We start from the raw sequence: 12,508 nt of genomic DNA, 5'->3' as shown, positions 1-12,508 counted from the left end.
CAATTTCAAAATGTTTGGATCGACTGTGCAGAATTGGATTCTGTCTCATGAGCACTGTGCTTTAATTGTCACAAAACAATGTTGGAGGAAGTCCAGTCTGTATGTGCATTTCATGGAGGAGTTTCTGCAGCCACATAGTGTCTGTCATGGCATTAGCCAGGAATCTAAACTCAGGTTCGGCGCTTGATCTGGCTATAGCCGTTTGCTTTATACTTGATCAATTTATGAGATTCACCCCCAAAGAATATGCAATACCCTGTTGTTGACCGTCTATCCACAGTATCTGCTGCCCAATTTGAGTTACAAAATGCTAAGATTCTGAAGTTACTGCTTCTGTGAATTTCAAGCCCAAAATCAATTGTCCCAGCCAGGTAGCGAAGGATTCTCTTTACTGCCTTCCAGTGCTGTTCCAGGGGAGCATGCATAAATTGGGACACTTTTGTTCACAGAGAAGGCAATATCAGGCCTAGTGATGGTGGCGTATTGCAGCCTACCCACTATGGATCTGTACAAAAAAGGCTTATCAAATGTTGTACCTATTGTATCAAGCTTTAAGGTACTAGCCATTGGTGTGGTAACGGGTCTAGCCTCTAACATTTCAGCTCTCTTCAACAGATCCTTGACATATTTAGACTGTTTCAGCACTAGAGTACCAGCTTTAGGTCTTTTAACTTCAATTCCAAGAAAAAAATTCATTTCCCCCAAGTCCTTTAGAGTGAACACTTTATTTAATTGTTGGATCAGACCATCAACTTCAGTTTTATTAGTGCCAGTCATCAGCATGTTATCGACATATACTAGAAAATAGATTGTTGAAGCTTTACTGTGTCGAACAAAGAGACAAGGATCTGAGGTTGTACTTGCAAAACCAAAGCCTCTAAGTGTGCTGCTTAGCTTCAAAAACCAGACTCTTGGAGCCTGTTTTAAGCCATATAAGGCCTTCTCCAATTTTCACACAAGGCCAGAACCAAGTGCTTAACCCTCAGGTTGCACCATGTACACTTTCTCATGTAAATTCCCATTGAAAAATGCGTTGTTGAAATCAAACTGCCTCACTCTCCATCCTTTTGAAACAACAATAGACAGCAATGTGCATACTGTTGTAGGCTTGGCAACCAGACTAAAGACTTGATCATAGTCCAAACCTTCTCGCTGATGAAATTCCTTTGCGACCAACCTCACTTTGTACTTCTGAATTGTTCCGTCTAGCTGTCTTTTGATGCGAAATACCCAACGACATCCAATTGGTTCAACTGTTGGTGACTCTTCAACCAAGTTCCATGTCTTGCACTTCAAAAGTGCTGCATACTCCTCATCCATTGCGGCTTTCTAATGCGGAGAGGTTAGTGCTTGTACCACTGAAGAAGGTTCAACTTGTGTGAGGTCTAAAACATTATCCGAAACCAGTGTAGTGAACAGTTTCGGCTTACAAATTCCAGCCTGATTTCTAGTAACCATAGGATGCATTCTAGGGGTGTAATCGGCTCGATTCGGTTTGGTTTTGGACCGAAAACCAACCGAACCGATTTGATCGGTTCTACAAAGAGGCCAACCATTCGGTTAGCTGCTGTTTGAGCAACCGAACCGAACTGAACCGAACCAACAGCGGTTTAGTTTGGTCGGTTTTTTCAGTTTTTTTACACCTAATTATCAGAATTTAAAATGCCATAAAATAAAATTTAAAACCTTCAATAAACTAGAATAACAAGAGTATATCACATCCAAATCCAATACAAATTCAACTTAATTAAACATAAAACAAAGACAATTAAAAATGTCTAGCAAAACAACAAAAATAAACACAGTTTAAACCAAAACATTCACTTTAAAACAAATAAAAACCAAACAGCCACCATGTTTAATCTGAATCCACACCAGACTCATCCTCATCTTCTCCGGTTGGTGCAATTTCTACAAAAATAAAACAAGAAAATCAATATAGATTATAAACATAATATAGATTATAAATTATAAACATAAACCATGAAAGGAACTACAAATTTCTTTTTTGCATACCTAATTCAAGTTTCTCAAACTCTCCAATAAGCTCCTCAAAATCAGTTGTCATTGGAGAAGCACGAAGCCAATTTTGTGTGCATATCAATGCCTCAACTTATGATAACGCATATTAGTTGTACCATTTCTATGAGAGTCACATGCATATGATGCACCACACCAATTACATTTAGCCCTAGGATGTGATGGCTTGGACTTAGGATCCTTTGTAAAGTGTTCCCAAGTCCAAGATCTAGGTCTAGAAGGTTTTCTGTTACCTTCATTAGCTTCATCCTTGCCATCCTCTTCATCGGTGTCCACATTGCTTGGAGCTGGATTTGTAGGAGTTGCTCCCGAAGTTGCACCCACATTAGTTGAATCAACCTTCCTCTTCTTTGATCTAGGATGGGGCGGGGGTTTGGTAAGCGCGCCGCTGTCCGTTGAAGAACGTACCACGGACTCGACATTTTCACCCCCAACTTCAGGCGTCCGTTCATTGGGCACCTCATTACTTGTTGGCTGCATACATAACCACAATAGCTCATAAGCAGCCAATCAACAATTAATTATATATTAACAAAGAAAATAAATTTGGTTGATAACAATACTGAAGTCAAAGTAAGCATGTTCATTAATAAACAAAAATGAAACTAGACTTCTATAAAAAAGGTGCAGACAATCTCTATATAAAATAAACCAATACCTTCCACCAGAACAAGAATTTTCTATCCTAATTCCTGTCCAAGCATACAGTAAACACTGATATATTGAACATTGAATGGCCATCAGTTTGAATTATCATATGCATTTAGTGCAAAGCTTGTAAAGTAAGGCAAAACCAATTTGATTAATGGCTGTTGATGTCTGTACAGAATTAGATTTAATTGGCTTAGTACATGTGCATATTAAATTTCATGGTGTTTCATAGCTTAATTGTCCATATCCTTTCTCTGTGATTGGCTGCTGTTGACTTGTAAAGTTGAAATTCTTTTTATGGGATCCCTAGGAAGTTCAAAGTAGTAAAAAAATGCCTTAACCAGGGGATTGGAAGTATTTTTTATTAAAAAAATTGAGGATTCGAAGTAATATTTGTGTTGTTTAGCAAGGAGTTACTATTACATAAATTTTTCTAAGGCTTCAGCAATGATCAGTATCACAAGAACAAGAAAGAGTAATCAAAGAGACTCATTAGTAGTTAACAAAAACAACACAGCAACATTAACTAAAAAACAAAAGTTGCAAAGTTTTTCTCATATCTAACAACTCTAGAACTTCATTTTTTCTGTTCATTAACTCTGTATATTTTTAAATAAGTCTTCCAATTCACTTAACATACAATCAGAAACTCACATAACAGTACAAATATCACTAAAAGTCCCACTAAATCAAGTACCAATATCACTGAAAATATTGCAGACTAGGATTTTGTTGACAATATATACATTAATTACTTAATTACTGTAAAAAAAATTATAACCAAGCACAAAATCTAACCTCCGAGGAAGACATCGTTCTGTTGCGTTTTGGGTTTTTGCAGGAGAGGGACTGGTTGTTCGGTGGCTCGGGCACTGGAGTCTTGCTCGGCAACTAGATTGCTGCTCGACGACGGACTGCTGCTCGGCGAATCGTTTTCTGCTCGGCGACGGACTGATTGGACGTTGGAGTGCTGCTCGGCTTTGGCTTTGTTGTGGGCGACCCTGCGACGGCGACCCTGCGACGGCGATGAATGAACGACTTCGAGCGACGACTGGCGAGTTCTCTGTCTCCCTCAGCCTCTCCTTCTCTCAAGCATGTAGGTCGGAGGTGGAACCTTTGAAGAATGGGGGAGAGAAGTGTGGGTGACTGGCAGACTGGGTACCGGGTAGTGGGTATAGGGTTCGCGGCGTAAAAGGGGAAGAAGAAAGCTAGGTTATGTGGCTGAGTTGCCCTTTTATACCTAGGTTAAAGGGCAACTTAGTAAAATCACACTCCACTGAACCCTCATTCTTTGGTTCGGTCCGGTTCGGTTCGGTTTTAGTAAAGGCAACCAAAAACCGAACCGAACCGATCGGTTTAGTTCGAAAAAAACAAAAAAAACTGGTTTTTTCGGTTTTTCAATCGGTTGTTGTAGAATTCGGTTCGGTTCTGCGATAATTTTCGGTCCGGTTCGGTAACTTACACCCCTAATGCATTCAAGTAAGCGCTGTAGTGGGCAGAGCTGCGTGTCCTCTTTCTAGCTACTCAGCTAACCCTGCATTACTTGAGGAAAACACTGAAGTAGAAGTAGTCATAGCAGTATCATGAGTTAATGGATAGTTATGAGCAGCACTAATATTGGCAGAAGACTCAGGTTGAGCTAAGGGTGTGGAGGACGGTGGAGATGGTTGGGAAAGGGATTGTTGTGCAGGGTCTAGTATTTGTCGGTGTAGAGTGGCGTCTGAGTTAGGGACAGGTGTTTCATGCTAGTGGTGTTGGAAGTACTAACTGAAGATGTGGCTTGTGTGTTGAGATGGTTTTGTTGGACAATGGTGTGGACTGGAATGAGGTGCAATAGTGCAGATGTGATAGTTTGGAGGTGTGGGACAACAGATTTCAGTTTTGGAGTTTGATTGAAGAAGAAAGATTGATAAGGAAACTCAGATTCATCAAATAAGACATGTTTGGAAATGTAGAGTTTGCCAGAAGGTGAGAAACATTTGTATCCTTTATGATGAGAGGAGTAACCTAAAAAGAGACATTTGTGAGTTTTAAAATCAAATTTATGAGTGTTGTAGGGTTTAAGTTGTGGATAACATGCACATCCGAAGGTTTTGAGAAACAAATAGTCTGGTTCTTTGTGATTGAGGAGCTCAAATGGTGTTTTCTTATCTGTGGTGTATGAGGGTAGTAGATTAATGAGATGAGTGGCTGTCAAGAAGGCTTGATCCCAAAACCTTAGGGGCAAGGAGGCTTGAGAGAGTAGTGTTAGGCCCATTTTAGTTATGTGTTGGTGTTTTCGTTCAACTCTACCGTTTTGTTGGTGAGTGTGAGGACAACTAAGCCTATGAGTAATGCCATGCTGAATGAGGAATTCTGTGAAACTATGAGAGAGGAATTCACCTCCATTGTCAGTTTGAAGACTTTTAATCTTGTGTCCAGTCTTATTTTTAAGTAGCAATTTGTTTTGGGTAAAGGCTTGGAGAGTTTGAGCTTTGTTTTGCAGCAGGTATAGACATGTGTATCTGGTTTTCGCATCAATGAAAATTATATAATATCTAAAACTTGAACTACTGATGATTGGTGCTGGCCTCCAAATGTCAGAGTAGACTAACTCTAGGGTTGTGTTATAGTCAGTAAGTGAGTCAGAAAAAGGCAAATTATGATGTTTTCCTTGACAATATGCATTGCACAAAGGAGTAATAGCTGTTGTGTCTCTTTTATTCTTATCATCATCCACAATTTTACAACGCTGCATTACTTTTGCTACTGTTTTTGCAGCTGGATGTCCTAACCTTCTATGCCATACTTCAAACTGCGACACAGACGCAACTTTACAATGTGCATTTCCTTCTTCTTTTCTTTTCTATTTTTGTTCACTTTCTTTTTCTTTTTCATTTTCTTTTTCTTCTTGGTCTTGCTCATTTTTTTTCTTTTTCTTTGCTTTTCTGTTCATGCTCGACACTACCTGTTCTAGACTCTTGTACACTAAAATGAGATTCCTGGTCACTACTAGCAGATGCAGTGGCTTTTATTGCTTGCAAAGCTTCTCTTCTTCCTTCGAATGAAGGTAAACCACTTGATGGTGCTGCCATGGCCAATATATCAATGTTGTCAAATTGATAAAGTCCTCCTCTAAGAGACCCTCTGAGAAGCAGTTCGTTGGTCTCCTGAGCCTTAACAAAACAATCAAAAGGATGGAATTCATAGAACATGTGATTATCTTGCACAAATTTTGCTACACTAATGAGGTTCTTTGTGATTGAGGGAACATGTAGTAGGTTTAGTAGTTTAAAGTAGTGTGTGTTGGGCTGATAAGGTGGGTTAGATATAGGAAATAATATAGTTCTACCAATATTATTAATGCACATACCTTGACCATTACCTGTGAACACCTGCTCTGAGCCTTCATACTCTGAGCCTGTAACTAGATTGTTGCCATCAAATGTAAGGTGATGTGATGCTTCTGTGTCCAGATACCACGCTCTATCTATCAAAGGTATGGTTGACGGCACAACTACAACCAATGCTCGTGGTTGTGAGTCTGTTTGTGACTGTGGTTGATGAAAGGCTGAAGACGGTGGAGCTGGTGGATTTGATGCTGCTTCATAAGGTCTTTGATAGTTCTGATTAAACCTGTGATAACAATCCCATACAATGTGTCCAATCCTTCCACATAGCTGACATTGCGGCCTTGAATTGCCATAATGGAAGGATCTGCCACCTCTAAATCCTCGATCACAAGCTCGTCCTCGAAACTCCTAACCTGTTCCTTGAGAGTTATGTTGTTGATTTTCTGAATATGTAGAGTAATTGTGGTGGTGTTCTTGTAGTTTTGATTCTGAACCTTGAGCCAAATTTACATGCATAATGCCAAGTACATTCTTCTTAAATCTCTCAACTAATTCTTCTTGTCCTACTAATAATGCCTCCACCTCACTCTCAGTTATTTCATCAGCCTTTGAATTTATCATAGTAATAAAAACATTATAATCCTCATTTAAGCCTTAAGTTACTGTTTCGACAAATTCCTCACTAGTAAGATGTGCACCTAATGCAGAAAGTGAGTTTGTTACCTTTTTTATCCTGGACATATATTCAGTTACAGATCCTTGAAGTTTGATGGTCTTAATTTGTGTTTTCAGCTGTTTTACTTTTGATTTCATCCTTTTTGTAAAATAATCTTCCAGTAAGAAAATTCACACTCATCCAACTGATGAGTAAATTCTGGATCCATTGAGGCAAAAAACCACAAGACTAAGAATTGATCCTCTTGCTCCCAAGCTTCAAACTCCTTCGTTTTAGTGTTTGTCAATCCATCTTGTTCAGATCCATATCTCCTCGGTACTTTTCTTGGATCGAGATGCTCCTTGAGTTTATTCGATTTTATGAAGGCCAATGCTTGACATCTCCATGGAACGAAGTTATTTTTATCGAGCTTGAATGCGATGGTGTTGATCGTTGTTCTAGGTTTCACAATTGCGGAAGCTGGAATCTCACTTGGTAGCGCCATGGATCAGAACCTAGAGCTCTGATACCATGAGAAGGTATCAGAAAACTCTGTTAGATCTGAAAGAGAGAGATAAGAGAGAGAGAGAAAGGGAGTAGAGAGCAGAGAGAAGAGAAGAGAACGAGAAACTGAGTTCATTGATTCTAAAAAACTTCTTTACAGAGTACTCTTGTATTTGTAGTCACAGCTGAAACAGATTTTTCTAACAAGTAATTACCCTTCTAACAAACTTGACAACTGAGCATAACTAACTCCTAATCACATGCCCCACACTACAACTAGTTTCATCTCTTATCTTTATTTATCCTCAACAACCTAAACCTAAAGATGGTGCTCGTTTATTTTTCCATGGTGCTCGTTTAGATCCACGTGTACAATGAGAAACAGGTAACACTCTTAACACGCGCACCATGTGTTTGAACATTTATCATATAAAGAATTACTTGTGTTAAATGTGTGGTTTCTTTTTTGTTTGTTTATGTTTACCAGCAGTCTATTGCCGCCATGTGCAATTTAGATTGGCCAAAGCATAACTTGTTATTCAAGTGCTTGATGATGCTGATGACCCAACAACGTAGTTGCTGATCAATGAGGAGGTGCAAAAATGACAACATGAGAGTGCCAACATTTTGTACTATCATCGCGTTATTAGAGACGGTTACATAAAGATATTCTAGGACAAGCGTGTAACGAAAATTGATTTAGGACATCTGCATAATTTTAAATTTCATTCAATATGTTAGTGTAAATTACCCTAAAAAATAATAAGAGAATAAAGTAAATTAAATTAATTCATGTATTTCGTTTTCTTATATATTATAGTATGCATGCTTTAATTGATTTAATGTTATAATAAATGATAATTCCAAACCATAAATAAATTAGAAGATATATGCCTAGAAAAATTAATAAAAAATATGCCACACTATAATATTTATGATGAATTCGTGATGATCATAAAGCTAAAACAAAAGGCATTATTAGTAATAATACAAACAAAGAGATCCTTTTAATCTACTTAGCTCAAAAGTAAAAATAAAACCACAATAAATAAACACATTTAGAGATGAAAAAATAAATAGGAAATATGAAAAGAATGTTACCTATAAATTATAACATTTAGAACAATGGATGAAGTAGACCTGTGATTAAAAAATAAAAATAAAAAATTAATCAAAGAATATAAAATATAAAGAATAAAAAACAAAGCAATATGAATGGATATTTAGCAGCGGTTTTGTTCAACCGCTGCTAAATAGAGTTTGCCAGTGGTTCTTGTGGCGAATTTGGAGAGGGTTACAAATGATCTCATTTTGCAGCGGTTTTGCTGTAACCGCCGCAAAATGTCGAGCAGGTGAATACTTAGATACTCGTTTTGCAGCGGTTCTTGTGGCGGATTTAGAGGAGGCTACCAAATGATCTCATTTTGCAGCGGTATTTTTGTAACCGCCGCAAAATGTGGAGTTGGTGAATACTTATATACTTGTTTTGCAGCGGTTTTCTACTAACCGCTACAATATTATTTTTAACTTTAATTTTTTTTGTTTAAACATTGCCTTGTTAAAACTATTCTAGTCCTCACTATTTTTTTTACTGAAAAACATGTTTCAAACACTGCAACTTAATGCATTAAATAAATTTTTAATTTTGTGTTACATAAAAAATAATTCATTAATTAAAAAAATATTTATAAATGAATAACAAAAAAGAAATTTACGAATCAGGTTTTCTCTTGTATTATCAGTGCATTTTGAGTTTGTATTCAAGCATAAATGGTAACAAAAAAATCAAGTGAACGTCCGAATTCATAAAGTCAAAACAAAGTTCAATAGAGCATAAAAATCAGAATTACTAAAGTAGACAAACAAGTATTGAGTCAAAATTTCTCATCAACATCATATTGACCTGGCCAGAAATACTCTGTCAAAAATCTACTGCAGTCACGTGATAACGGATCTGATAAGTCATCTCCAAACCATGGCAACTTATTCAGATCGAAACCCCTTTTTACAGCATGTACGTCATCTTCTCTATGTTGGGTTTTTAAAGTTTCATTGTCTTCTTCTAGAACCTTATTGAGCTCAACATTCCTGGAGATGTCATATCCACCGGAGGAGATAGCATCTAAATCGTCTTCTGAATCAGTGTCTGCTCCATCTAGAGTGTCATCAACTATTTCGTCTGAATATTCAGCTGACACTGAATATATGAACATGCAACCAACAACATAAATCTACTTAAAAGAAAATGATAACTTCCAGGTCATTACCTAGTTATTAAGAAAAAAATTGCAGAATTATGGGAAGATGACTTTCAAAATTAACAAATACAAAATTAACTATTACCATCTCCTTCGTCGGTAGTTTGGATAGATTTCTTGGAAAGAAGCTCTCTAATAGCACGTTTTATATACTTTAATTCCTCTTTTGAAGCAATCTCCAACTCAACAACATGCGAGTTATTAAAGTGCGTCTGTATCATAATAAAATGTATATTTGATGGTCTTTTTTGTAAAGTATATTGTGTCTCTGTGATTCACTTTCTATGCTAGAAATTTATTTCTAACCTTTAAATCAGCAAGTATGTCTTCAGAGGTCCTACCAGCTACAAATGTCACAAAAACATATCCAAATTTCTCCTCGTACATTGATCCCCATTCATGAAGTTCCTAAAAATTTTAGCATGAACGTTACAATTATCATTGGTTAAATGTTGTAAGCATATATCAACTTAAAATACTTATTACTCAAATAATGTTTAACTCAAGTTTTTAAGGGTATGGCTAATGAACAGAACTGCATAGTAGCTTCGTTCGCCGTTTCTAAGTATTCATTAGAACAAGATCGTCCTGATATAGCCTCCAACCAAGACCTAACATTCAACTTACGGGACCATATGTCTCTGGCAACCGTAATTGCATGTTCCAATGAAAAGAATGGAGAGGCCATAGCCATTTCGTTAGCAAATGTTGTGCTTGCATAGCATGATGAGAAATCCTTCGTTTTCATTTCTCCTGTTACAACACCATTTTATGTTAACTATATTGGTCAACGATAACAATATTGTAATTCAATGCAATTTACTCGATATCATAATTTTCTTTGTTAGAAATTAAGAACAACAACAATGATGATGATAATAACAAAGCCTTGAAAACTAACTTTTGCTAGCAAAAATCGTTGGAAGAAATGAGGAACTAGTGGTATTCATGAAAATCAACAATAAATGAAAACTTAATTCAAATATGAAAACACAAATAGTAATGTAACCAGCAAACTGCATACATCATAAACACTGTTAAACTTATTAAACACACACAGATACTCTATAAATGATGTACATATTTTCCATATTTTCACTATGCCACATCATCAATGTTATCAGAAACATCTTCTATTGGGTCTTCTATATCATCATCCCTTATCAACTGTAAATCACTGATGTCACCTGCTGCTGACATGTTCAATCCGGGCTGTAGAGAAAAACCAGCTTCAAATTCTTCATTCTCTCCTCCCATGTCATACAAGTCTCGTGGTTTTACATGAACCACTTCAATCCATTCTTGATCTACTTCATCACGTACATAGTACACGAGATAAGCTTCTGATGCCAATATGTACGGTTCATCCTCTTCTCGATCACCGGTGTGAATTGGACGAGTGAAATTAACGCCGGTAAGGCTCAGATGGTCTTGTTTGTTGCCTCTGATCGTAGTTGTATCAGCCCAAATACATCTGAACAAAACCACTGTGAAATGGCAGCTGTAGTTCAATTCGATTATGTCCACAATTTTTCCATAATATGGAACACTACCAACAACCACTCTATTGTCACGCATGCTTGCATAACTTCTTGTATTGGATGAGACATAAACTCCACTATTTTGGATTTTCAGCCCATCTTCCTTTGTGATAGTTCTAAACTTGTACTCATTGACGTTGTATGCCCCAAAACGTCTTGCCTGAAGCATGGGACCACATGCCATCAACTTCATTTCTTTCAAATGTATAGTACTGTCCATTGGAACCTGGCACCATAAATTAGAGTTTGTTCGTATAAAACATTGGAATTCGTAATTTATAATTCTAGGGCACAAATAAGTTGTTGAGATTAAATTTCTACGAACCTCACGCTTGAACCAGCGAGAAAATTCTGCATGCACAACACGGTCTATCTTAGATTGCGACCTTGTTTGATGCCATAATTTTCGCTTCGTTTCTACCCTAAATGTACTTTACGACATAACAAGAAATTAGTCCAACGACTGAAGGTTTTAAATGGGTTATAATCATGCTTAATGATTACATGTTCATACTTACTCAATAAATGGAACGACGGCCTCGCAATTGACAGGCACATGATCTTTTTCCATGACGATGTGCCTGATCTTTTTCCATCGGGGTCAGTCCAAAATGTGAAACAGCCCCTGAAGCTTTTCCAATTTCTAGGAACATAGTTTTTCTTGTATTGTTTGTAATATCAACAGGTTGATCATCAACTCGCGCTGGTCGGTTGATTCTAGTCTCAATATTATCCAAATATCTGGAGCAGAATGTCAAAATCTCCTCGGATAAATAGCCCTCCGCAATTGAGCCTTCTACTTGTGCCCTGTTACGCACGTATTGCTTCAATCGTCCTAAGTACCTTTTATATAAATACGACATAACGCTTAGTATATACGTAACGAGACAAAATAAATGTTTTAAAGGTGTTTAGTAGCAAGCTAACATTTCTATTGGATACATCCACCGATAATGTATCGGGCCACCAAGTTTTAGTTCATCAACGAGATGCACTGTAAGGTGAACCTTAACAGCGAAGAAGGATAGAGGAAAAATCATTTCCATCTAACACAGAGTTTGCACAACATGATTCTGAAGGCCACCAAGCTGCATAGGGTTTACAGCTTTCCCACATAGTTCTCAAAAAAATGAAGACAGATTCACAATCACAGTCAACATCGGACTCGGCAATGCATTCTTCACCAAAATCAGATGTAATTGTTCTATTAGAATATGGCAGTCGTGACTTTTCAACCCATACAACTTGCGTTGTCGGATGTCAACACAACGAGCAATATTCCTCGAGTAATCATCTGGAAAGACCACGTTCTGTGGAATCTTCAGAAATACATTCTTCTGTGGATTCGACATTGTGAAGATTGCTGAAGGATATTTACCACCTTCGTCCGGCCACAATTCAGGCCTTATGCCCATGCTTTGTAAATCTTTGCGAGCTTTAAGATTGTTTTTTGATTTGACGCTATCGTTTAAGATAGTGAAGACCACATTGTCACAAATATTTTTCTCTATATGCATCACGTCAAGG

The 12,508-nt window shown here is 37.3% G+C and overlaps 1 protein-coding gene across 1 annotated transcript; it reads right to left on the bottom strand.

Annotated features, from left to right (window-relative positions):
* Positions 355-783, bottom strand: LOC107621150 (uncharacterized mitochondrial protein AtMg00810-like). Its single transcript, XM_016323187.1, has one exon. The coding sequence runs from the start codon at positions 781-783 to the stop codon at positions 355-357; it is 429 nt and encodes a 142-aa protein (XP_016178673.1).

This window comes from Arachis ipaensis, chromosome B10, assembly GCF_000816755.2.
Source record: "Arachis ipaensis cultivar K30076 chromosome B10, Araip1.1, whole genome shotgun sequence".
NCBI lineage: Eukaryota > Viridiplantae > Streptophyta > Magnoliopsida > Fabales > Fabaceae > Arachis > Arachis ipaensis.
The sequence above is the reverse complement of the archived record's forward strand: the minus strand, read 5'-3'. Positions and strand labels throughout refer to the sequence as shown.

Bases quoted from the DNA above. Each gene is read 5' to 3' on its own strand.
- LOC107621150 (XM_016323187.1), bottom strand. From the start codon at position 783: ATGCTGATGACTGGCACTAATAAAACTGAAGTTGATGGTCTGATCCAA.